Source organism: Dermacentor variabilis, chromosome 7 (genome assembly GCF_050947875.1).
Source record: "Dermacentor variabilis isolate Ectoservices chromosome 7, ASM5094787v1, whole genome shotgun sequence".
In the NCBI taxonomy this organism is placed as follows: domain Eukaryota; kingdom Metazoa; phylum Arthropoda; class Arachnida; order Ixodida; family Ixodidae; genus Dermacentor; species Dermacentor variabilis.
In genome coordinates, this window is record NC_134574.1 from 22,917,551 (window position 1) to 22,943,953 (window position 26,403).

Below are 26,403 nucleotides of genomic sequence, written 5' to 3' on the forward strand. Positions count from 1 at the left end.
GCTTGGCGTGTGCTTCGCCCTGGTCAGTCAGGAATGACTTGGACAGGAAGAGGCATGCAGAGCCGCATCGATCGTTTTTACATCTCATCGTCACTGGCTCCTACTATGCATTCTTCTTGGTTAACTCCTTCTGCTCTTAGCGACCACAGCTTCCAAATTCTGCGGTTCGCCCATTCTAGCATAGTCCCGCAAGGGAAGAGAGCGTGGCGTCTGAATCCACGTCTTCTAAAAGACAGGCAGGCAACCGCAGAGGTATCATCCATTCTTTTTCGATCGCTGCACAATAGAGCGAATCTAAGTGGTACAGAATGGGATGACGTGAAGGTCAGTTTGCGTGAGTGCTTCAGGTCTTGGGGCAAGCGTCGAGCGCGCGAGGAGCGTGAGGAGATTAAAATCGTCTCCGACGCGATCCTCCTGCTCTCGAGGCCACTTTCCAGCGGTCCTGGAGTTGCTTCGGCGCTGGCCTCACTCCGAAAGGAACTTCGGATTCTCCTGCAGCGACGCTGGGATGGCTTGAGGGCCACAACCCGAGCAGAGCTGTGGGAAATGGAAGCGTGGTGCAGCAGAAACGTCCTACGTAAACATCTCTCAAGGAAGAGCACAACTCTCTCCTCCCTAATAGATCCAAGCGATGGTAGCATAGTCGATTCACCAGATGGAGTTCTTGCACTGGCGAGGCAGTTTTACATGATCTTGTATGCCGAACCAGCTGCCACTCCAACTGCGTTTCCTTTTGCTTCGCCAGCTGAGCCGCCGCAAGTGTGCGAATCAGCCATAGATGAGGACGAGCTTTTTTCGGCATTGAAGTCTATGAAGCGTAATCGCAGTCCGGGATCCGATGGTCTGACAGTCGAATTTTATGTTAAATTTTGGACACTGTTAAGGAAGCCATTCACATCACTGGTAAACCGGCTACTCAGTGAAGGGACTTTGTCAGCGTCTCAACGAGAGGGGTTAATCACTCTCCTTTGTAAAGACGAGTCGAGGAGCTCCGATCTGAGAGCATGGCGTCCAATCACACTACCGAACTGCGATTATAAGCTCATAGCAAAGTGCCTGTGTATGCGACTCACGCCAGTGCTCAGCACCGTTTTGGGTCCATACCAGGCATGTTGTGTCCAGGGGCGCTCTACTCAGCTTCACGGTATAGCACTAAGGGACCTTCTCCTGTGGGCAAATACCAGGAAACTTCCAGGTATTCTTTGCTCCTTCGATGAGGAGAAGGCTTTCGATATCATTAGCCATAGGTACCTTTTCCGTGTTTTGTAAGAGGCTGGTTTTAGTGTGGGTTTTAGACAGATGATCCAAGCTTTGTATTCTCGACCGACTTCTGCTGTTCTCATACGAGACCGCCTCTCGGAGGCGTTCATTGTGGGACGTGGTGTGCGACAGGGGGACCCACTCTCACCTGCCCTCTACGTACTCGCTTTTGAACCGCTTCTGCAGAGGTTGTCTTGTGACAGCAGAATTGGCAGGTTCCTACTTCCACCAGGTTCCCCCCCGGTTGCACTCTTTGCCTATGCAGACGACTTGTCCATTGTCGTCCCGGACGGAGCATCAGCTTGCGACGTCCTGGAGGTCATGGACAGTTACTGCGGGGCGAGCGGTGCAAGGTTGAATAGGTCGAAAAGTGCAGCAATGTACTTGAACTCCACTCCTTCCAGTCCGCAGCCCATTCATGGTCTCCCCGTGAAAACGCGGCTGCGGATTCTAGGCTTCCAGTTCGAACCAGATTGTCTCTCTCCCGAAAACTGGCAACAGGCTAAGGAGAAGCTTGAAGCCAGGGTTCAGGAATACAGCGCGTTGTCATGCCCTTTGACTGCTCGAGCGACAATCCTTCGCTCACTTCTGTTTTCCTTTCTGACGTATGTGGCGTGTGTGTCTCCTATTCCAACCCGAACCAAGCTTATCTTGGAGAGGGTCTTGTTTCGCTTCCTCTGGAAGGGTACAACTGGTTGTGTAGCTAGGTGGGTGCTCAAGTTGCCCAGGGACAAGGGAGGACTCGGAATTCCCGACCTGGACGTCGTGGCTACTGCACTACGCGTCAGTTGGACCCAGGTCGCTCTTAACTCGGATATGCTCCTAACTCGAAGCTTAACTTCCTTCTTTCTTAGCACCCGACTCCGCTTGTTCTCGCAGAGCACATTTTCCCACTGTGTTCCTCGTTCAGGTACCCCGTCCACCATTTATGCGGCGGCTGCCAACTCTTTGGTAAGCCTCTGCAAGGTTCACGCAGGCATCGACGTAGTTTCAGCTCCACTCCAAGAGTTAGTGGATATCCTCACCCCAGGACTCCCCCCACATTACCAAAGGTACGACCTGTCGATTCACAGGCCAAACTGGAAGCTCATTACAGCCGGTTTCCTCGACGCCAGGCGAGCCACCTTTGTGTACCGCCTGGCGCGAGGGTGCCTGCCGTTGAGCTACAGGCCCTTCACAGCCATCCCAGCTCGTGGAGTGTGTCCTTTCTGTGGCGCTCGTGAGGACTCAGTTCGTATCTTTACGCAGTCTTTGCATCCTGCAGCTCTTCTCCAAAGAGTTGCTAGTCTATTTAGGCTCCCAGGCGTTCCTTATGAGACAGTCCGAATTTTGCACCCTTTGCCCAATCAGGCGATCAACCACTTCGTGCTTCTCCTCGCCGAGTGCTCATACCAAGTTTGGCTGGCACGCTGCGATGCAATTTTCGGAGGGTCGGGCACCGGCCCTTCACGAAGTGCTTGCGAAAGCACGGAAGGAGGTCTGGTTCCACCTCACCCGGGAGCGGCACCGCTTGGGCGAGAAGTTTCTCGAAGTGTGGGCTCGTCCTGCCGTGATTTTTGACGAGTCAGGTGGAAAGCTATCCATTAAGTTATGATGCATGCTCCAAAGGTCGCACGACTCGGCCGTGTGCGCGAGTCGATCTACGGGGTTTTGTTTGGCTCAGTGGAACCCAGAGCTGGAACCGGTGGTGGTGCACCCTCAAGTGGTCGCGCTGCTCCGCGGACGGCTTTGGTGGTCTCCATTGTTGTATGCCTTGACCTCTTTTGCATCAGGGCAGTCCGAGGGTCAGTCAGGCTTGTGCCCTGCAAGACCGACATGGCTGTTTGTGTGTTGAGTGTAGTCCCTCAGTTGGGCTGCACCACAACAGCCCCCTTGTCCGGGAAGGACCGTTGGCCCGAATCAAGTCCCCCCACCCAGTCAGCCCGGGTTGTGGGGGAGTACCGGGGTCAATGTATCGAATGATGCTGGGTTGATGAGTACATGAAAGCTCTGGGACGCGGCGCCCCTGGTTGCCAAGTCCTCTTCCCATCTGACAACGGTACTCAGTCTACGCATCAACAGCACCAGCATGTCCGGACGTGGTAAAGGCGGCAAGGCGAAGGGCAAGAGCAAGACGCGTTCCAGCCGCGCGGGTCTCCAGTTCCCCGTGGGCCGTATCCACCGTCTCTTGCGCAGGGGAAACTACGCCGAGCGCGTCGGAGCGGGCGCTCCCGTCTACCTCGCGGCCGTCCTCGAGTACCTGGCTGCCGAAGTGCTTGAGCTCGCTGGCAACGCAGCTCGTGACAACAAGAAGACCAGGATCATCCCCCGCCACCTGCAGCTCGCCATCCGCAACGACGAGGAGCTGAACAAGCTGCTCTCTGGCACAAGGATCGCGCAGGGCGGCGTCTTGCCCAACATCCAAGCTGTGCTTCTCCCAAAGAAGACCGAGAAGAAGGCGTAAGCGAGCTCCCAGCTGCCGGACTACAGTCGCGCTCGTCGCACAACCCAACGGTCCTCGTCAGGACCACCGAAATGCATGTGACGGCAGGGTTTTGCTTGGCAATCCCGTTCTCTGCGCCCGTTTCCCTCTGTTTGAATTAGCGCAACCGTGCCTCTTGAACTGACGCTGCTGCTAGCTAGCTGGCATTTCAGTGCACGAATGTAAATGGAAAGCGAGCTTCCGGGTGTCCGGGGGCGCACAGGGACGAGCCTCACTGCAATTAGCGTACGATTCGCGTAGTGCAATGTGATAGGCGATTGGGCCCTTAAAAACAAACAAACAAAAAATGGGCCATATCCGCAACCAGCATGCACTTATGAGCCAGGCAGGTATGCATGAGGAACGTGAACAAACGCATGCATGGCATACCAATACACAAAAGCTTGCACGCAACATTGGCCGCATTAATTTCGTTTTCGGGCGCGGCTTCTTCGCATGAATGCGCGCACCGTTTTGCAACGAACGCGCATTTTGTTTATTTTTTTTCAAATCTTTCGTCTTGTTCGTGCTCGAACGCGCGCAATACTTACCATATGCATACCAAACGAGGCACCACCTCGCACCGGCAGCCCACCACAGGCACACACAAAAAAATATTAATAATAAAAAATAACAACAAAACAGACAGACCGAGAGGGTACGGTTGGAGTACGTGGTGTCGCGTGCTCCCGTGGCCGAAGCAAACATGTAGGTGGTCCTGAGAAGGACCGTTTTGTGTTGCTTGCCTGACCGAGGCTGCGGCGCAGACAGCGGCCGAACTTAGGCACTCTCGCCACGGATGCGCTTGGCCAGCTGGATGTCCTTTGGCATGATGGTAACACGCTTGGCGTGGATGGCGCACAGGTTGGTGTCTTCGAAGAGACCGACCAGGTATGCCTCGCTGGCCTCCTGAAGGGCCATCACAGCCGAACTCTGGAATCGGAGGTCGGTCTTGAAATCCTGAGCGATTTCCCTCACCAAGCGCTGGAACGGCAGCTTGCAAATGAGAAGTTCGGTCGACTTCTGGTAGCGGCGAATTTCACGAAGGGCCACGGTTCCAGGCCTGTAGCGATGCGGTTTCTTAACCCCTCCTGTGGCAGGTGCACTCTTGCGAGCAGCCTTGGTAGCAAGCTGCTTACGCGGAGCCTTCCCACCGGTGCTCTTACGGGAGGTTTGCTTGGTCCTGGCCATAGCGAACGGAGCGAGCGTCCGAAGTCGTCGACTGCCGGAGTGAAAATGACCCCTGCGCCGCGCGCGTCGTGCTTCGCCGCACTACTCTTCTCCTCTCCAACTCACCCGCCGATTGGCCAGCGCCGGCACAGCCGTCTCGGGCGGTGCGCGCGCCGCCACCGTTCGCCAGGATGCTGGAGGAGGCACGTTTTCGCGCGGGCGCCTTGTTCGCGGCTAAGGAAAGCACATTCGCAGGCGGTTTAATTGAGTTTAAACACGACAGCATGCCGCGCTGTTCTCTTTCGTTTCAGCCAACACCACAATCTCGTTTATACCGCCGCGCGTCGCCAATTGCCAGTGCCGAGTGTGAGACCACACCACTAATCTCGACAGTGGTTAGCGCTCCACGCCCAACGCCATCGGAGCTGTTATCGCGATCTCCGCGCGACGCAGATGGGTGGCATGTTAAGGCTACATTATTGCTTGTCCACTGCCTTGCTTTGATCATGCTGATGCTCGTTTCACGAACTACAAGTGCACGCCACGGTGCCTTCTCGAGGGGCAACTACATCGTGTTTTGGCCGCACACGGCAGCAAACCGTCTCGCATGTGCACACATGCCAGTACCGCACTTTCCCGTCCACGCACAGAAGAACGCGAGGCCCGCATGCGCCTCACAAGATTAACGACAAACTCAAGTATGGACTACCAGCACCACTTCAGAGTTACAGAGAAAACGATGCACTTCCGCTCTAAGAGCGAATTTGGAATACAATATTGACAGGTGTTGAACGCGCGTTAGGAGACCTGGACAACTAATTGGGGCCTCAAAACTGTGGATAGGCAAGCGGTACTTCCATATGTATGAAGGGTCCTTAAACAATATGTCAAGGTAGCATCAACCAATGCTTCGCAGGCGCGATCCCAAGCGCGGCTTCCCCGTGCCCCGTATTCGGTGCGCAGTTTTCGCACTTGCAAGGGACACCATGTTTTGACAAACAATCATCAAACGCAACACTTTGCTCCATACAGTGCGTACATTTCGTCAGCTAGCTTTTTCGATTGCATTCCCGCACGCAACTTCGCCACAGGATCGACGGCATCGATGTCATGTTATAGCGAAGCTCCAGCTCGGCAGCCGCCGGGAGAAATCTATTTCCTCGCCAACTAATTCACCGAATTTGGTGCGCCTAATTACGAGTAAAAGAAAATGTTCAAATGCCGCGCCTGCAACAGCGCGATTTTCAACTGATGCCGAGCGCTGCCTCTTTTTTCTTTACTATTTTTTTTCTCAGTGATTGTGGCAAACTGTGAAATGGAAGAGAGAACAAACAGTTCAACTGTGCGCTTTAAAGCTCTGTCACACAGCAATGGCAACGGATTTGGAAATTCTGTTAATTGCACAAGGCGATATGTATAAAGGGAACACAATTTATACGCCTCGATAAGATATGCCAGGCATGTGTGAGTATGACTTTTACAATACCTTCACAGACATCACAGGCGTTTTCGATGGGATAAAATTTTTTAGACAGAACTTCCGTGAGTAGTTGCGTGCAATTCACACGATCGCGGTACCGCTTTGTATTGTTGAGATATGAAACTTTGTACTTCTTAACCTGCCAGTACTCGTGCATTATGGAAGGGAAAAAAGAGAGAAAGAGAGACGTCACCGCACCACCACACATTTTTCTCAGATGGAACAAGAAGCTTGTTTACATGGCTGCAGTAGTTCTCTCGTGACAACCCGTTGTTTTCTCTTGGGTGTGTTCCGATGCCTTACTTAGAGTTCACCTCCGAGCTACACGCACGACCGGTATGACCTCATTGCGCACTGTGTACGCCTTGCTTCGTCCTCGGCTATTCCCTTTGCACGCGCATGCCAGTGACTTCGTAGCAGTAATCATTACATAGACAAGAGAAAAGAAATAACCAAAAGTTCCGCGTTTCTTCAAAGCAAGAGGCCCGTACATTTTCTCTGACTGTTCCTTCCCCATTTGTTTACCTGTTTAGCCATCACCTCACTTTGCTATATACATCAAGGCCTTAGGCGCAGTTCCCGGTGGCTTCGTGGGACGAATGTAAAACAATAGGCGCGAGCTTGGCTTTCATTAAACGCAACACGAATGCGAAATCCGTGCAATGACGACGGCCGGCGTGTGTCAGCTTCCCTTACCTTGGCGTGCCAATATATGTGCCATGAGTGGGGGAGCCGGTTCGAATTCGGAATTTTCCTCTACAGCAGCTTGCACATTCACAATGTTCCAGGGATGCAGCGGCAGGATGTAGTCTTGTGCACTTTGGCGCGTCCATGCCATGGCATTACGCAACCGCCTCACAGCGCGTAATACGCCGGACATAAGCTGCCACAAGGAGAAATGTTCACATGTAGGACAGGTGGCTCCCTCTCGCGGCGAAGAGTTCGACAAATACGTGATGCACCGCTCAAATCGCCCATCGGGCGGCCGCTCGTCCCTCTCTCTCTTTTTCCCCCGTTCTCGCGGCGTGTGGCATACACAAATACGTTGCTCGAAAAAGTTTGTTTTCTTTAAATACAGCGCGTGTCCAGCGCCCGCTTCCTTACCGATCTAAGTATATGGCGCGAACAAGGGCCGCCCAGCATCGCCTACACGCACGCATGACGAAAGGGCCAGTCGTACAGAAATAACGAGAGAAAGTTAGTCTGTACTGTGCAAGCATATTTCTGTCTCAGTAAGCACACTTCACCGTTCTGCTCCTTTATTTTATTTTCCTCTTGTTTTGGGCAACTCAGCGGTGCATTGTCTTGCAAGAAGAGCCACGTTGGCCTCGAACCAACTGCTTATCACCTACAGCGCGCTGACAAGAAATGCCACTGTAACCCTGTACACAAGTATGAAAACAGCACGCGCCTCGGTGTCTATCGCGCGCACCCTCGTCCATTTGAATACAACGCAGTGAGCCCGGTTCTAGCGACAGCTACCTAGCTAATCTCACCTTTGCATTCATTTGCGTCGCTCAAAAGAGTTACACAATTGTGAATCGCACGGTGGTAGTTTACGGCCGCCCAGCTCGTAGGGCAAGAGGGCTGGCTCGTTATTGTTTCTCCGACGCACGCAAAACAACGAAGCCATGCGTATGCCGCTCAGACACAGCGTCGCGCGTAGGCTCAATCATTTAACGCTTGCACTGGAAAGAACAAATAACCGCCGTCTGTAAAAAACTCACTTTCAGCTGTTACACACTGGCCCGTGCCCGGCAATATTTTCCTCGCGCTTTGCTTCGCTGCGTACCCACAGGAGCTATTGTTGTGAAATATGGGGCTTAACATATAAAACTTACTTAACTTAAATGCGCCCGCTGACCGTCACGCTCGGCGTATGTATGTAACCGAGTGCTACTGCCCGGCTCATACTCTTCTCTAAGGGAGTAGAAGAAGCGAGCCATTTCAAAGCGACAAAAATGCGCATCGACGAGCTTACGATTACCTCTGTCTTTTAATCATCAGTCCACTCTGGTTGCCTCAATCAGGGTCCAACCAAAGGCGACAACTGAGCTGCACGAACGACCGCCACGTCGCAACTCGGACAGACTGAGGGCGGGTGAAATGGGAGCAACACAACACACCGTGGCGAGCGCAAATGCAATCGAGCAAAGCTCGCCTTGCGAGGGCGAAAAACAATGCTACCACACCTTATGAATACATGCGGTTGCGCTCGCTCACCTGAACAAAGTTTACCGCGCGTGTCTCGTACGGCCGAACGCGAGATAATGGCATGCAAAAGAGGGTCAACGGAGCAGGAGATCGCAAATCCTGCGCATCACTGCCGAAGCACCAAGTGGGTAGCCCTGAAGAGGGCTGTTGGGTTCTTCAGAGGAGCTGATGCGCTGCTTGCAGACGACGCCGCGCACGCGTGCTGCTTAGCCTCCGAAACCGTCGAGGGTGCGGCCCTGACGCTTGAGGGCATACACCACGTCCATGGCTGTCACGGTCTTGCGCTTGGCGTGCTCAGTGTAGGTGACGGCGTCCCGGATCACGTTCTCGAGGAACACCTTGAGCACACCGCGTGTCTCCTCATAGATCAGGCCAGAGATACGCTTGACACCACCACGGCGAGCGAGGCGACGGATGGCTGGCTTGGTGATGCCTTGGATGTTGTCACGCAACACCTTACGATGACGCTTCGCGCCACTCTTGCCACGTCCAGACATCTCGGCTGTTGCTGCTGCTTCGAAGCGAGTCAGGAAAGCGAATGCCGCGTCCTTGCGCCGCGACTGAGCGAGGAAGCCGCGCCGAAGGGCGAGGAGGTGAAACGCGCGCCGATTGGCTCACGGGCAGCGCGGCCTCTCTTCGCGAGTGAGTCGCGGGTGGCAGCACTGAGCCCTGCTTAGGCCACGCACTGAGTTCACGACGTGTGGCTTCGCAACACAATCGCGGAGTTTACTTTTTTTTCTTATGTTGTTTCTTTTTGGCATTTCTGACTGCAACGTAGGCTGATGTTCAACCCGCCTCCCTCCTTGTTTTGCTCAACTCGCCAAGAGAAAAACAAACGTGTCAACAATGTTATTGTGCTATGTTGCACGCACCCACTGCTCGTTTCGCGCCCCAGGAACAAGTTTATTGTCTTCTCATAATTATGATTACTCGTTCTATTCACCGGTAGCTCGGCTACGCTTTCAAGTGCACCCTGGTCATTGCCGCAAAGCAAACCGTGCGCACAGCTTCAAATTCCGCCACGCCAACATCGTTCACTTGATTACTAGTCGCGAAACAGGGCGCGTTCATGCTCTGTTCGCCTCAGGCGTTTCAAATTTCGCATGCCGGCACCGCTGACTGGTGCCTACACGACCGTCAAATTTCGTCGCGATAGCTTACGTAGCCTCGTAGATAACGTCAGCGAAATCAGCCTAAGACGCGCGCGCGAGCCCAATTCAGCATTCTAGGGGACGGAAGAGAGCGAGGGAACTGTTTGCGCCGCTCCTCACTCTCCCATCGCCCGTACGAAGGCAGCTACGCAGGGCGCGCGCGCGGAACCGCTAGCTATGCAGTATGCGGAGAGCGCGCGCATCTCTTCTTTTCCCACTTCAAAGTCACTTACTACTGCTACATTTGTAATAACAGTGTAAAATTTCCCCTTAGGCAGTGCTGCTTTGTGAACGTGCGTACCCATTTCCGCTCGCCAGCCACCGCTACAGCAATGCGGCTCTGAATTTCAGTCCGGAGCACTGCTGCATACGTGCGGGCGGCCGCCGAGAGGGCATTCTAGCAGACGCAGCGACCGATGGCATTAGTTCTAGCAGCCATAGAGGCACACCTCAGGGCCCGCAAAAGTGCGTCGAACGACAAGAAGAAACAAAACGGTAAAAAGAAAAAAAGGAGGGATGAGTGCTGCCTGCTTTTAAAAGTTGCGCTACATCAGAATTAAGTAAATGTGCAGCAACGACCGCCTCATCATCCTCGGTGTGTGAAACACGCGCCGTGGTAATTAGTGCATGCAGGCGAACGTGGCCGCTCGCGCAGAGTCGCCTCACGCGCCCCATACTTGCTTAGTGTGTGTTGTTGTGCTGAGCCCCGTGGCGTTCCGTGCGGTTCTGCTACAAAAGTTATAGCACACGCGCTGTCCGACCGCGCACGCCGCTTGTTTGAAAACAAGAAGTAGTAGTAAGTGCCGTTGAGATGGTAAAAGAAGAGAAGAGTGCAGTACCGTAGCTGTCTCTCGCTTAGGAGGTCACCTCAACAGTACTACACGGGGGAGGGTAAGGAGAATAAAGGAGCCAAGAGAAACAAAGATTAAAGAGGACGAGCGGAAGGCCGTGAAGAAAAAAAAAGAGAGAGAGAGAAGCGTGAAACGGGGCCTATGGCAGCGTGGTAAGGTTCGACGACTCAAAGAACTCAATGAGCTGGGAAGGCTCCTTTGAGTAAAACCGCAAAACCCCTAGGAAACGAGAAAGTCCTCAGGACGGGCTATGGGGAGTCCAAGGCGTCGATTAGGATTTCACGAGCTGAGAGATATATGCAGTGCATATATCTATAATAAAAGTGCATATATCATATAAAAGGGACTCTCACGGGCCGATAGTCCCTTTTTGTGTGTGTTGTTCTGCTGCGCGCATGCCGTTGTGTGCGTTTCTGATACAAAACTTTCAGCACACGCGCTGTCGCAATGAGAATACGACAGCGCGCGCCGGGTGCGTGTAAACGAGGAAGCGTCGAACAGAGGGAACGGATGGAATTGTCGAGATTCTCACTACATCCCAATGCCAATGCAGACACTTTGGGTGGCTCTGAGAAGAGCCGTTGGGTGTTGGCTGTGCGGACGAGCGCTCGGTCGCCTACTTGGAGCTGGTGTACTTGGTGACGGCTTTGGTCCCCTCGGACACGGCGTGTTTGGCCAGCTCTCCGGGCAACAGCAGATGCACGGCAGTCTGGATCTCCCGGCTCGCGATGGTCGAGCGCTTGTTGTAGTGAGCCAGACGGGACGACTGCGCGGCGATACGCTCGAAGATGTCGTTCACGAAGCTGTTTATGATAGACATGGACTTGCTGGAGACTCCAGTGTCCGGGTGCACCTGCTTCAGCACCTTGTAGATATACATGGAGAAGCTCTCCTTCCTGCGGCGCTTCTTCTTCTTGTCGGTGGCGCGCACGTTCTTCTGCGCCTTGCCGGCCTTCTTCACGGCCTTACCGCTGGGCTGGGGAGGCATGTCAGTAGCCGAGCAAACGAGATCGGAATACGCGCGACCGGTCGCGCGCGCCGCGTTTTTATCGCGGGAGGGTGGTGTTCACGCGACCTCGCAAAGCCGCGCTCGCCATTGGTCCGTGCGGCTTCTCTCCCTTTTCCTCGCGCTTTCCTTTGGGACCGGCGGCGGCGAGAGCGGCGACGGCGCTACGAGCACGGCTCAAATCGCTCACAGATCGCCACTGTGCAAGTCGTTGTTACTCAGTCTGACAGCAACACTGCGATGCCTCCCCAGGTGCTGTGGATAGGTGCTGTGGTGGCGTGATTTGTGCGTTCGAACTTCGGTGCTATTGTTACCCTCCACGTGGGCCCCTCTCGGATGGTTGGATAGGATTACGGTGCGGATTCTTCTAGACTCCAACCCGCTGTCTTCGATTCGGTGAGGTGTTCCGGTGGCTCTTTTTTGTCCTTGGTTTTTTCCAGTGTTTAGCTGAGGGTTTCTAGCTTCCTACCTTGTGTAGTGTTAGCTTAAACTTCGGCTAGGCGCGGGCGCCACGTGGTTTTTACCGCGATGGTGGCCCCTTCGCGGCATCGGCCGCTTACGTTTTTCGGGCGAGTTCCGAAAGGCGCGTCCAATGTAGATGTTTGCAAGGCGCTCGTAAAGCGCTTTTCCTTGAACGACCTTAAGGCAGTGCAGGACTTTGGTGTAGGACGGTTTGAGATAACGTTTAAGAATAAGGCCGCGGTTGATCGCTTCTCAGCTGATCCCGCTTTGAAGGTTCGGGATGTGGAAGTTCGTTTTGAGTATAGAGGTGTGCGTGTGAAGTTGGTTAGGGTGTTTGGCTACCCCGCGGATCTTCCGGACCAGGCTCTCGTCTCCGAGCTAGAGGTCTTCGGAAAGGTTCACGGGATCTCCGAAGAATGCGTGCCCGGTTTCCCTGCCGTTGGCACCGGAAACCGGGGCATTCGGATAGAGATGGCGCGGCCCGTTCCTAACCTTCTTCGTGTAGGTGAGCGTGTCGTTCAGTGTGAGTACGAGGGTGTAGTTAGATTGTGCCGTAGGTGTAACATGGCAGGACACCACGCCGCCGCGTGCGACACGCCTCAGTGCGCGCACTGCGGGCAGTTTGGCCACGCGTCCTGCGACGCGGCGTGCGTACGTTGCGGCGGCGACCATGCGGTTTCGGCGTGTAGTGTCCGCACCTACTCGTCAGTGACCGCGAGGCCAGAACAGCAGAAACCTGCCGTCGTGGAAGCGGTTACTTCGCCGGTAGCTGATACGGTTGCTGCCTTAGAGGAAGGAGAGAGCCAGGGCTCCTTGAGCGTGGTCGATGCCGCCGAGCGCGGCGGCGATTCCGTGGACGCTACCGAGGTCGTTCCCCCTACCGTCACGGCAACGTGCGAGGGGGCAGCGAGCGAGGAGGCTGAAGCGGCGGTCGCTGTCGCCTCCGTGGCGGGTACGCCTCTCGCTACGCTGGTCGCTATCTCTGGCGCGTCCGAACCGCTGACTGGCGCGACTGACACTGCTCGTCGGTCGAACCATAAGCGTAAGAGCCGGCGCGCACACCGCGCTGGCTCCGCTGCCAGGGCGGCGGCCGCGGGGTGTGAGTCGAGCTCGGACGAAGGTGACTCCCAGGGCTCGGAGACTGGCCCTCCAGAATTTAAGCGCAGTGCTGTTGAAACGTCCGATTCTGATACTGAGGTCCCATCGGACGCGGAGGGTTCTCCTCCTTGTCCCAATTGCGGATGGGAACGTTGCGAATGCTCGTTGCTCTCAGACAGAACCTATGAGTCTACTGATGAGGGGTCCCCAACTTTGGAGACCCTCTCATAAGTAGTCTTTGCTTATTTGTCACTAGCGGCTAGTATTACCTAATACTAGCCTGCTCTTTATTTATTTTCCTAGCTCTTTTTGTCTTCCTTTGTTTCTACTAGCTCTTAGCTAATCTCTTTCTCCCTTAAAATGGCTTCTTCTCTCACCATAGCTACCTTTAACTGTCGTGGTTTGTCGCGTGCTTCTAAGCAGTTAGAGGTTATTAATTTGGCTAAATCCAAAAAGGTAGATATTCTTGTGCTTCAGGAAACTTATATTCATAGGCTAGGCCAGATCAGCCACTTCGACCGGATTTTTCGCACTCGGTCTTTCTGGAGTTATGGCGCGACGGGCAGTCGAGGTACGGCGATCGTTTTGATGCCGAATTTCGACTGCCTTGTTATTCGCCATGCCAGGGATTCCGAGGGCCGCGTCTTGTCGGTGGACCTTGATTGTGGCATTCGAATTGTTAATGTTTATGCTCCAACCCAGTCTCAAGATCAGAGAGAGTTTTTCGCTACATTAGAACCCTACTTGGTAGGTCCTTCTCGGCTAATCCTTGTAGGCGACTTCAACTGTGTGTTAGAACAGGTTGATCGCATCCCGCATAGAGGGACTTCAAACCAGAAAGATAGGCGTGCAAATGTTGTACTACGAGAGCTCGTCGACGGGCTGGGACTTGTCGATGCTTGGCGTGTGCTTCACCCTAGTCAGTCAGGAATGACTTGGACAGGAAGAGACATGCAGAGCCGCATCGATCGTTTTTACATCCCGTCGTCACTGGCTCCTAGTATGCATTCTTCTTGGTTAACTCCTTCTGCTCTTAGCGACCACAGCTTCCATATTCTGCGGTTCGCCGATTCTAGCATAGTCCCGCAAGGGAAGAGACCGTGGCGTCTGAATCCACGTCTTCTAAAAGACAGGCAGGCAACCGCAGAGGTATCATCCATTCTTTTTCGATCGCTGCACAATAGAGCGAATCTAAGTGGTGCAGAATGGGATGATGTGAAGGTCAGAGTGCGTGAGTGCTTCAGGTCTTGGGGCAAGCGTCGAGCGCGCGAGGAGCGTGAGGAGATTAAAATCGTGTCCAACGCGATCCTCCTGCTCTCGAGGCCACTGTCCGGCGGTCCTGGAGTTGCTTTGGCGCTGGCCTCACTCCGAAAGGAACTTCGGATTCTCCTGCAGCGACGCTGGGATGGCTTGAGGGCCACAACCCGAGCAGAGCTGTGGGAAATGGAAGCGTGGTGCAGCAGAAACGTCCTACGTAAACATCTCTCAAGGAAGAGCACAACTCTCTCCTCCCTAATAGATCCAAGCGATGGTAGCATAGTCGATTCACCAGATGGAGTTCTTGCAATGGCGAGGCAGTTTTACATGATCTTGTATGCCGAACCAGCTGCCACTCCAACTGCGTTTCCTTTTGCTTCGCCAGCTGAGCCGCCGCAAGTGTGCGACTCAGCCATAGATGAGGACGAGCTTTTTTCGGCATTGAAGTCTATGAAGCGTAATCGCAGTCCGGGATCCGATGGTCTGACAGTCGAATTTTATGTTAAATTTTGGACACTGTTAGGGAAGCCATTCACATCACTGGTGAACCGGCTACTCAGTGAAGGGACTTTGTCAGCGTCTCAACGAGAGGGGTTAATCCCTCTCCTTTGTAAGGACGAGTCGAGGAGCTCCGATCTGAGCGCATGGCGTGCAATCACACTTCTGAACTGCGATTATAAGCTCATAGCAAAGTGCCTGTGTATGCGACTCACGCCAGTGCTCAGCACTGTTTTGGGTCCATACCAGGCATGTTGTGTCCAGAGGCGCTCTACTCAGCTTCACGGTATAGCACTAAGGGACCTTCTCCTGAGGGCAAATATTAGGAAACTTCCAGGTAAGTTCTCCTTCGATCAGGAGAAGGCTTTCGATATCATTAGCCATAGGTACCTTTTCCGTGTTTTGGAAGAGGCTGGTTTTAGTGTGGGTTTTAGACAGATGATCCAAGCTTTGTATTCTCGACCGACTTCTGCTGTTCTCATACGAGACCGCCTCTCGGAGGCATTCATTGTGGGACGTGGTGTGCGACAGGGGGACCCGCTCTCACCTGCCCTCTACATACTCGCTTTTGAACCGCTTCTGCAGAGGTTGTCTTGTGACAGCAGAATTGGCAGGTTCCTACTTCCACCAGGTTCCCCCCCAGTTGCACTCTTTGCCTATGCAGACGACTTGTCCATTATCGTCCCGGACGAAGCATCAGCTTGCGACGTCCTGGAGGTCATGGACAGTTACTGCGGGGCGAGCGGTACAAGGTTGAATAGGTCGAAAAGTGCAGCAATGTACTTGAACTCCACTCCTTCCAGTCCGCAGCCCGTTCATGGTCTCCCCGTGAAAACGCGGCTGCGGATTCTAGGCTTCCAGTTCGAACCACATGGTCTCTCTCCCGAAAACTGGCAACAGGCTAAGGAGAAGCTTGAAGCCAGGGTTCAGGAATACAGCGCGTTGTCATGCCCTTTGACTGCTCGAGCGACAATCCTTCGCTCACTTCTGTTTTCCTTTCTGACGTATGTGGCGTGTGTGTCTCCTATTCCAACCCGAACCAAGCTTATCTTGGAGAGGGTCTTGTTTCGCTTCCTCTGGAAGGGTACAACTGGTTGTGTAGCTAGGTGGGTGCTCAAGTTGCCCAGGGACAAGGGAGGACTCGGAATTCCCGACCTGGGCATCGTGGCTACTGCACTACACGTCAGTTGGACCCAGGTCGCTCTTAACTCGGATATGCTCCTAACTCGAAGCTTAACTTCCTTCTTTCTTAGCACCCGACTCTGCTTGTTCTCGCAGAGCACATTTTCCCACTGTGTTCCTCGTTCAGGTACCCCGTCCACCATTTATGCGGCGGCTGCCAACTCTTTGGTAAGCCTCTGCAAGGTTCACCTAGGCATCGACGTAGTTTCAGCTCCACTCCAAGAGTTAGTGGATATCCTCACCCCAGGACTCCCCCCACATTACCAAAGGTACGACCTGTCGATTCACAGGCCAAACTGGAAGCTCATTACAGCCGGTTTCCTCGACGCCAGGCGAGCCACCTTTGTGTACCGCCTGGCGCGAGGGTGCCTGCCGTTGAGCTACAGGCCCTTCACAGCCATCCCGGCTCGTGGAGTGTGTCCTTTCTGTGGCGCTCGTGAGGACTCAGTTCATATCTTTACGCAGTGTTTGCTTCCAGCAGCTCTTCTCCAAAGAGTTGCTAGTCCATTTAGGCTCCCAGGCGTTCCTTATGAGACAGTCCGATTTTTGCACCCTTTGCCCAATCAGACGATCAACCAGTTCGTGCTTCTCCTCGCCGAGTGCTCATACCAAGTTTGGCAGGCACGCTGCGATGCAATTTTCAGGGGGTCGGGCACCGGCCCTTCAGGAAGTGCTTGCGAAAGCACGGAAGGAGGTCTGGTTCCACCTCGCCCGGGAGCGGCACCGCTTGGGCGAGAAGTTTCTCGAAGTGTGGGCTCGTCCTGCCGTGATTTTTGACGAGTCAGGTGGAAAGCTATCCATTAAGTTATGATGCATGCTCCAAAGGTCGCACGACTCGGCCGTGTGCGCCAGTCGATCTACGGGGTTTTGTTTGGCTCAGTGGAACCCAGAGCTGGAACCGGTGGTGGTGCACCCTCAAGTGGTCGCGCTGCTCCGCGGACGGCTTTGGTGGTCTCCATGGTTGTATGCCTTGACCTCTTTTGCATCAGGGCAGTCCGAGGGTCAGTCAGGCTTGTGCCCTGCAAAACCGACATGGCTGTTTGTGTGTTGACTGCAGTCCCTCAGTTCGGCTGCACCACAACAGCCCCCTTGTCTGGGAAGGACCGTTGGCCTGAACCAAGTCCCCCCACCCAGCCAGCCCGGGTTGTGGGGGAGTACCGGGGTGAACGTATCGAATGATGCTGGGTTGATGAGTACATGAAAGCTCTGGGACGCGGCGCCCCTGGTTGCCAAGTCCTCTTCCCATCTGACAACGGTACTCAGTCTACGCGTCAACAGCACCAGCATGTCCGGACGTGGCAAAGGCGGCAAGGCGAAGGGCAAGAGCAAGACGCGTTCCAGCCGCGCGGGTCTCCAATTCCCCGTGGGCCGTATCCACCGTCTCCTGCGCAAGGGAAACTACGCCGAGCGCGTCGGAGCGGGCGCTCCCGTCTACCTCGCGGCCGTCCTCGAGTACCTGGCTGCCAAAGTGCTCGAGCTCGCTGACAACGCGGCTCGTGACAACAAGAAGACCAGGATCATCTCCCGCCACCTGCAGCTCGCCATCCGCAACGACGAGGAGCAGAACAAGCTGCTCTCCGGCATGACGATCGCGCAGGGCGGCGTCTTGCCCAACATCCAAGCTGTGCTTCTCCCAAAGAAGACCGAGAAGAAGGCGTAAGCGAGCTCCCAGCCGCCGGACTACAGTCGCGCTCGTCGCACAACCCAGCGGTCCTCGTCAGGACCACCGAAATGCACGTGACGGCAGGGTTTTGCTTGGCAATCCCGTTCTCTGCGCCCGTTTCCCTCTGTTTGAATTAGCGCAACCGTGCCTCTTGAACTGACGCTGCTGCTAGCTAGCTGGCATTTCAGTGCACGAATGTAAATGGAAAGCGAGCTTCCGGGTGTCCGGGGGCGCACAGGGACGAGCCTCACTGCAATTAGCGTACGATTCGCATAGTGCAATGTGATAGGCGATTGGGCCCTTAAAAACAAACAAACAAAAATGGGCCATATCCGCAACCAGCATGCACTTATGAGCCAGGCAGGTATGCATGAGGAACGTGAACAAACGCATGCATGGCATACCAATACACAAAAGCTTGCACGCAACATTGGCCGCATTAATTTCGTTTTCGTGCGCGGCTTCTTCGCATGAATGCGCGCACCGTTTTGTAACGAACACGCATTTTGTTTATATTTTTCCCCTCTCTCGTCTTGTTCGTGCTCGAACGCGCGCAATACTTACCATATGCATACCAAACGAGGCACCACCTCGCACCGGCAGCCCACCACAGGCACACACAAAAAAATATTAATAATAAAAAATAACAACAAAACAGACAGACCGAGAGGGTACGGTTGGAGTACGTGGTCTCGCGTGCTCCCGTGGCCGAAGCAAACATGTAGGTGGTCCTGAGAAGGACCGTTTTGTGTTGCTTGCCTGACCGAGGCTGCGGCGCAGACAGCGGCCGAACTTAGGCACTCTCGCCACGGATGCGCCGGGCCAGCTGGATGTCCTTTGGCATGATGGTAACACGCTTGGCGTGGATGGCACACAGGTTGGTGTCTTCGAAGAGACCGACCAGGTATGCCTCGCTGGCCTCCTGAAGGGCCATCACAGCCGAACTCTGGAATCGGAGGTCGGTCTTGAAATCCTGAGCGATTTCCCTCACCAAGCGCTGGAACGGCAGCTTGCGGATGAGAAGTTCGGTCGACTTCTGGTAGCGGCGAATTTCACGAAGGGCCACGGTTCCAGGCCTGTAGCGATGCGGTTTCTTAACCCCTCCTGTGGCAGGTGCACTCTTGCGAGCAGCCTTGGTAGCAAGCTGCTTACGCGGAGCCTTCCCACCGGTGCTCTTACGGGCGGTTTGCTTGGTCCTGGCCATAGCGAACGGAGCGAGCGTCCGAAGTCGTCGACTGCCGGAGTGAAAATGACCCCTGCGCCGCGCGCGTCGTGCTTCGCCGCACTACTCTTCTCCTCTCCAACTCACCCGCCGATTGGCCAGCGCCGGCACAGCCGTCTCGGGCGGTGCGCGCGCCGCCACCGTTCGCCAGGATGCTGGTGGAGGCACGTTTTCGCGCGGGCGCCTTGTTCGCGGCTAAGGAAAGCACATTCGCAGGCGGTTTAATTGAGTTTAAACACGACAGCATGCCGCGCTGTTCTCTTTCGTTTCAGCCAACACCACAATCTCGTGTATACCGCCGCGCGTCGCCAATTGCCAGTGCCGAGTGTGAGACCACACCACTAATCTCGACAGTGGTTAGCGCTCCACGCCCAACGCCATCGGAGCTGTTATCGCGATCTCCGCGCGACGCAGATGGGTGGCATGTTAAGGCTACATTATTGCTTGTCCACTGCCTTGCTTTGATCATGCTGATGCTCGTTTCACGAACTACAAGTGCACGCCACGGTGCCTTCTCGAGGGGCAACTACATCGTGTTTTGGCCGCACTCGGCAGCAAACCGTCTCGCATGTGCACACATGCCAGTACCGCACTTTCCCGTCCACGCACAGAAGAACGCGAGGCCCGCATGCGCCTCACAAGATTAACGACAAACTCACGTATGGACTACCAGTACCACTTCAGAGTTACAGAGAAAACGATGCACTTCCGCTCTAAGAGCGAATTTGGAATACAATATTGACAGGTGTTGAACGCGCGTTAGGAGACCTGGACAACTAATTGGGGCCTCAAAACTGTGGATAGGCAAGCGGTACTTCCATATGTATGAAGGGTCCTTAAACAATATGTCAAGGTAGCATCAACCAATGCTTCGCAGGCGCGATCCCAAGCGCGGCTTCCCCGTGCCCCGTATTCGGTGCGCAGTTTTCGCACTTGCAAGGGACACCATGTTTTGACAAACAATCATCAAACGCAACACTTTGCTCCATACAGTGCGTACATTTCGTCAGCTAGGTTTTTCGATTGCATTCCCGCACGCAACTTCGCCACAGGATCGACGGCATCGATGTCATGTTATAGCGAAGCTCCAGCTCGGCAGCCGCCGGGAGAAATCTATTTCCTCGCCAACTAATTCACCGAATTTGGTGCGCCTAATTACGAGTAAAAGAAAATGTTCAAATGCCGCGCCTGCAACAGCGCGATTTTCAACTGATGCCGAGCGCTGCCTCTTTTTTCTTTACTATTTTTTTTTCTCAGTGATTGTGGCAAACTGTGAAATGGAAGAGAGAACAAACAGTTCAACTGTGCGCTTTAAAGCTCCGTCACACAGCAATGGCACCGGATTTGGAAATTCTGTTAATTGCACAAGGCGATATGTATAAAGGGAACACAATTTATACGCCTCGATAAGATATACCAGTCATGTGTGAGTATGACTTTTACAATACCTTCACAGACATCACAGGCGTTTTCGATGGGATAAAATTTTTTAGACAGAACTTCCGTGAGTAGTTGCGTACAATTCACACGATCGCGGTACCGCTTTGTATTGTTGAGATATGAAACTTTGTACTTCTTAACCTGCCAGTACTCGTGCATTATGGAAGGGAAAAAAAGAGAGAAAGAGAGACGTCACCGCACCACCACACATTTTTCTCAGATGGAACAAGAAGCTTGTTTACATGGCTGCAGTAGTTCTCTCGTGACAACCCGTTGTTTTCTCTTGGGTGTGTTCCGATGCCTTACTTAGAGTTCACCTCCGAGCTACACGCACGACCGGTATGACCTCATTGCGCACTGTGTACGCCTTGCTTCGTCCTCGGCTATTCCCTTTGCACGCGCATGCCAGTGACTTCGTAGCAGTAATCATTACATAGACAAGAGAAAAGAAATAACCAAAAGTTCCGCGTTTCTTCAAAGCAAGAGGCCCGTACATTTTCTCTGACTGTTCCTTCCCCATTTGTTTACCTGTTTAGCCATCACCTCACTTTGCTATATACATCAAGGCCTTAGGCGCAGTTCCCGGTGGCTTCGTGGGACGAATGTAAAACAATAGGCGCGAGCTTGGCTTTCATTAAACGAACACGAATGCGAAATCCGTGCAATGACGACGGCCGGCGTGTGTCAGCTTCCCTTACCTTGGCGTGCCAATATATGTGCCATGAGTGAGGGAGCCGGTTCGAATTCGGAATTTTTCTCTACAGCAGCTTGCACATTCACAATGTTCCAGGGATGCAGCGGCAGGATGTAGTCTTGTGCACTTTGGCGCGTCCATGCCATGGCATTACGCAACCGCCTCACTGCGCGTAATACGCCGGACATAAGCTGCCACAAGGAGAAATGTTCACATGTAGGACAGGTGGCTCCCTCTGGCGGCGAAGAGTTCGACAAATACGTGATGCACCGCTCAAATCGCCCATCGGGCGGCCGCTCGTCCCTCTCTCTCTTTTTCCCCCCGTTCTCGCGGCGTGTGGCATACACAAATACGTTGCTCGAAAAAGTTTGTTTTCTTTAAATACAGCGCGTGTCCAGCACCCGCTTCCTTACCGATCTAAGTATATGGCGCGAACAAGGGCCGCCCAGCATCGCCTACACGCACGCATGACGAAAGGGCCAGTCGTACAGAAATAACGAGAGAAAGTGAGTCTGCACTGTGCAAGCATATTTCTGTCTCAGTAAGCACACTTCACCGTTCTGCTCCTTTATTTTATTTTCCTCTTGTTTTGGGCAACTCAGCGGTGCATTGTCTTGCAAGAAGAGCCACGTTGGCCTCGAACCAACTGCTTATCACCTATAGCGCGCTGACAAGAAATGCCACTGTAACCCTGTACACAAGTATGAAAACAGCACGCGCCTCGGTGTCTACCGCGCGCACCCTCGTCCATTTGAATACAACGCAGTGAGCCCGGTTCTAGCGACAGCTACCTAGCTAATCTCACCTTTGCATTCATTTGCGTCGCTCAAAAGAGTTACACAATTGTGAATCGCACGGTGGTAGTTTACGGCCGCCCAGCTCGTAGGGCAAGAGGGCTGGCTCGTTATTGTTTCTCCGACGCACGCAAAACAACGAAGCCATGCGAATGCCGCTCAGGCACAGCGTCGCGCGTAGGCTCAATCATTTAACGCTTGCACTGGAAAGAACAAATAACCGCCGTCTGTAAAAAACTCACTTTCAGCTGTTACACACTGGCCCGTGCCCGGCAATATTTTCCTCGCGCTTTGCTTCGCTGCGTACCCACAGGAGCTATTGTTGTGAAATATGGGGCTTAACATATAAAACTTACTTAACTTAAATGCGCCCGCTGACCGTCACGCTCGGCGTATGTATGTAACCGAGTGCTACTGCCCGGCTCATACTCTTCTCTAAGGGAGTAGAAGAAGCGAGCCATTTCAAAGCGACAAAAATGCGCATCGACGAGCTTACGATTACCTCTGTCTTTTAATCATCAGTCCACTCTGGTTGCCTCAATCAGGGTCCAACCAAAGGCGACAACTGAGCTGCACGAACGACCACCACGTCGCAACTCGGACAGACTGAGGGCGGGTGAAATGGGAGCAACACAACACACAGTGGCGAGCGCAAATGCAATCGAGCAAAGCTCGCCTTGCGAGGGCGAAAAACAATGCTACCACACCTTATGAATACATGCGGTTGCGCTCGCTCACCTGAACAAAGTTTACCGCGCGTGTCTCGTACGGCCGAACGCGAGATAATGGCATGCAAAAGAGGGTCAACGGAGCAGGAGATCGCAAATCCTGCGCATCACTGCCGAAGCACCAATTGGGTAGCCCTGAAGAGGGCTGTTGGGTTCTTCAGAGGAGCTGATGCGCTGCTTGCAGACGACGCCGCGCACGCGTGCTGCTTAGCCTCCGAAACCGTCGAGGGTGCGGCCCTGACGCTTGAGGGCATACACCACGTCCATGGCTGTCACGGTCTTGCGCTTGGCGTGCTCAGTGTAGGTGACGGCGTCCCGGATCACGTTCTCGAGGAACACCTTGAGCACACCGCGTGTCTCCTCATAGATCAGGCCAGAGATACGCTTGACACCACCACGGCGAGCGAGGCGACGGATGGCTGGCTTCGTGATGCCTTGGATGTTGTCACGCAACACCTTACGATGACGCTTCGCGCCACCCTTGCCGAGCCCCTTGCCGCCCTTGCCACGTCCAGACATCTCGGCTGTTGCTGCTGCTTCGAAGCGAGTCAGGAAAGCGAATGCCGCGTCCTTGCGCCGCGACTGAGCGAGGAAGCCGCGCCGAAGGGCGAGGAGGTGAAACGCGCGCCGATTGGCTCACGGGCAGCGCGGCCTCTCTTCGCGAGTGAGTCGCGGGTGGCAGCACTGAGCCCTGCTTAGGCCACGCACTGAGTTCACGACGTGTGGCTTCGCAACACAATCGCGGAGTTTACTTTTTTTTCTTATGTTGTTTCTTTTTGGCATTTCTGACTACAACGTAGGCTGATGTTCAACCCGCCTCCCTACTTGTTTTGCTCAACTCGCCAAGAGAAAAACAAACGTGTCAACAATGTTATTGTGCTATGTTGCACGCACCCACTGCTCGTTTCGCGCCCCAGGAACAAGTTTATTGTCTTCTCATAATTATGATTACTCGTTCTATTCACCGGTAGCTCGGCTATACTTTCAAGTGCACCCTGGTCATTGCCGCAAAGCACACCGTGCGCACAGCTTCAAATTCCGCCACGCCAACATCGTTCACTTGATCACTAGACGCGAAACAGAGCGCGTTCATGCTCTGTTCGCCTCAGGCGTTTCAAATTTCGCACGCCGGCACCGCTGACTGGTGCCTACACGACCGTCAAATTTCGTCGCGATAGCTTACGTAGCCTCGTAGATAACGTCAGCGAAATCAGCCTAAGACGCGCGCGCGAGCCCAATTCAGCATTCTAGGGGACGGAAGAGAGCGAGGGAAATGTTTGCGCCGCTCCTCACTCTCCCATCGCCCGTACGAAGGCAGCTACGCAGGGCGCGCGCGCGGAACCGCTAGCTATGCAGTATGCGGAGAGCGCGCGCATCTCTTCTTTTCCCACTTCAAAGTCACTTACTACTGCTACATTTGTAATAACAGTGTAAAATTTTCCCTTAGGCAGTGCTGCTTCGTGAACGTGCGTACCCATTTCCGCTCGCCAGCCACCGCTACAGCAATGCGGCTCTGAATTTCAGTCCGGAGCACTGCTGCATACGTGCGGGCGGCCGCCGAGAGGGCATTCTAGCAGACGCAGCGACCGATGGCATTAGTTCTAGCAGCCATAGAGGCACACCTCAGGGCCCGCAAAAGTGCGTCGAACGACAAGAAGAAACAAAACGGTAAAAAGAAGAAAAGGAGGGATGAGGGCTGCCTGCTTTTAAAAGTTGCGCTACATCAGAATTAAGTAAATGTGCAGCAACGACCGCCTCATCATCCTCGGTGTGTGAAACACGCGCCGTGGTAATTAGTGCATGCAGGCGAACGTGGCCGCTCGCGCAGAGTCGCCTCACGCGCCCCATACTTGCTTAGTGTGTGTTGTTGTGCTGAGCCCCGTGGCGTTCCGTGCGGTTCTGCTACAAAAGTTATAGCACACGCGCTGTCCGACCGCGCACGCCGCGTGTTTGAAAACAAGAAGTAGTAGTAAGTGCCGTTGAGATGGTAAAAGAAGAGAAGAGTGCAGTACCGTAGCTGTCTCTCGCTTAGGAGGTCACCTCAACAGTACTACACGGGGGAGGGTAAGGAGAATAAAGGAGCCAAGAGAAACAAAGATTAATGAGGACGAGCGGAAGGCCGTGAAGAAAAAAAAAGAGAGAGAGAGAAGCGTGAAACGGGGCCTATGGCAGCGTGGTAAGGTTCGACGACTCAAAGAACTCAATGAGCTGGGAAGGCTCCTTTGAGTAAAACCGCAAAACCCCTAGGAAACGAGAAAGTCCTCAGGACGGGCTATGGGGAGTCCAAGGCGTCGATTAGGATTTCACGAGCTGAGAGATATATGCAGTGCATATATCTATAATAAAAGTGCATATATCATATAAAAGGGACTCTCACGGGCCGATAGTCCCTTTTTGTGTGTGTTGTTGTGCTGCGCGCATGCCGTTGTGTGCGTTTCTGATACAAAACTTTCAGCACACGCGCTGTCGCAATGAGAATACGACAGCGCGTGCCGGGTGCGTGTAAACGAGGAAGCGTCGAACAGAGGGAACAGACGGAATTGTCGAGATTCTCACTACATCCCAATGCCAATGCAGACACTTTGGGTGGCTCTGAGAAGAGCCGTTGGGTGTTGGCTGCGCGGACGAGCGCTCGGTCGCCTACTTGGAGCTGGTGTACTTGGTGACGGCTTTGGTGCCCTCGGACACGGCGTGTTTGGCCAGCTCTCCGGGCAACAGCAGATGCACGGCAGTCTGGATCTCCCGGCTCGCGATGGTCGAGCGCTTGTTGTAGTGAGCCAGACGGGACGACTGCGCGGCGATACGCTCGAAGATGTCGTTCACGAAGCTGTTCATGATAGACATGGACTTGCTGGAGACTCCAGTGAGCGGGTGCACCTGCTTCAGCACCTTGTAGATATACATGGAGAAGCTCTCCTTCCTGCGGCGCTTCTTCTTCTTGTCGGTGGCGCGCACGTTCTTCTGCGCCTTGCCGGCCTTCTTCACGGCCTTACCGCTGGGCTGGGGAGGCATGTCAGTAGCCGAGCAAACGAGATCGGAATACGCGCGACCGGTCGCGCGCGCCGCGTTTTTATCGCGGGAGGGTGGTGTTCACGCGACCTCGCAAAGCCGCGCTCGCCATTGCTCCGTGCGGCTTCTCTCCCTTTTCCTCGCGCTTTCCTTTGGGACCGGCGGCGGCGAGAGCGGCGACGGCGCTACGAGCACGGCTCAAATCGCTCACAGATCGCCACTGTGCAAGTCGTTGTTACTCAGTCTGACATGTATTTCGCTAGAATAGCAGCTTGGGCTTGTTGGTTTTCCATCCTGCTAGTAACAGTGCAAAATATAGACAAGGGACGAGAGAAGAAGACACCACACATTCTCCTGACAGCAACACTGCGATGCCTCCCCAGGTGCTGTGGATAGGTGCTGTGGTGGCGTGATTTGTGCGTTCGAACTTCGGTGCTATTGTTACCCTCCACGTGGGCCCCTCTCGGATGGTTGGATAGGATTACGGTGCGGATTCTTCTAGACTCCAACCCGCTGCCTTCGATTCGGTCAGGTGTTCCGGTGGCTCTTTTTTGTCCTTGGTTTTTTCCAGTGTTTAGCTGAGGGTTTCTAGCTTCCTACCTTGTGTAGTGTTAGCTTAAACTTCGGCTAGGCGCGGGCGCCACGTGGTTTTTACCGCGATGGTGGCCCCTTCGCGGCATCGGCCGCTTACGTTTTTCGGGCGAGTTCCGAAAGGCGCGTCTAATGTAGATGTTTGCAAGGCGCTCGTAAAGCGCTTTTCCTT

The 26,403-nt window shown here is 54.1% G+C and overlaps 2 protein-coding genes across 2 annotated transcripts; both read right to left on the reverse strand.

Annotated features, from left to right (window-relative positions):
* Positions 1 to 4,501: 4,501 nt before the first annotated feature.
* LOC142588970 (histone H3-like) lies at positions 4,502 to 4,912 on the reverse strand. Its single transcript, XM_075700766.1, has one exon. It carries the CDS (start codon positions 4,910 to 4,912, stop codon positions 4,502 to 4,504), a length of 411 nt encoding a protein of 136 aa, XP_075556881.1.
* Positions 4,913 to 18,546: 13,634 nt separating this feature from the next.
* On the reverse strand, positions 18,547 to 18,957 carry LOC142588971 (histone H3-like). Its single transcript, XM_075700767.1, has one exon. The coding sequence runs from the start codon at positions 18,955 to 18,957 to the stop codon at positions 18,547 to 18,549; it is 411 nt and encodes a 136-aa protein (XP_075556882.1).
* Between the last annotated feature and the right edge of the window lie 7,446 nt (positions 18,958 to 26,403).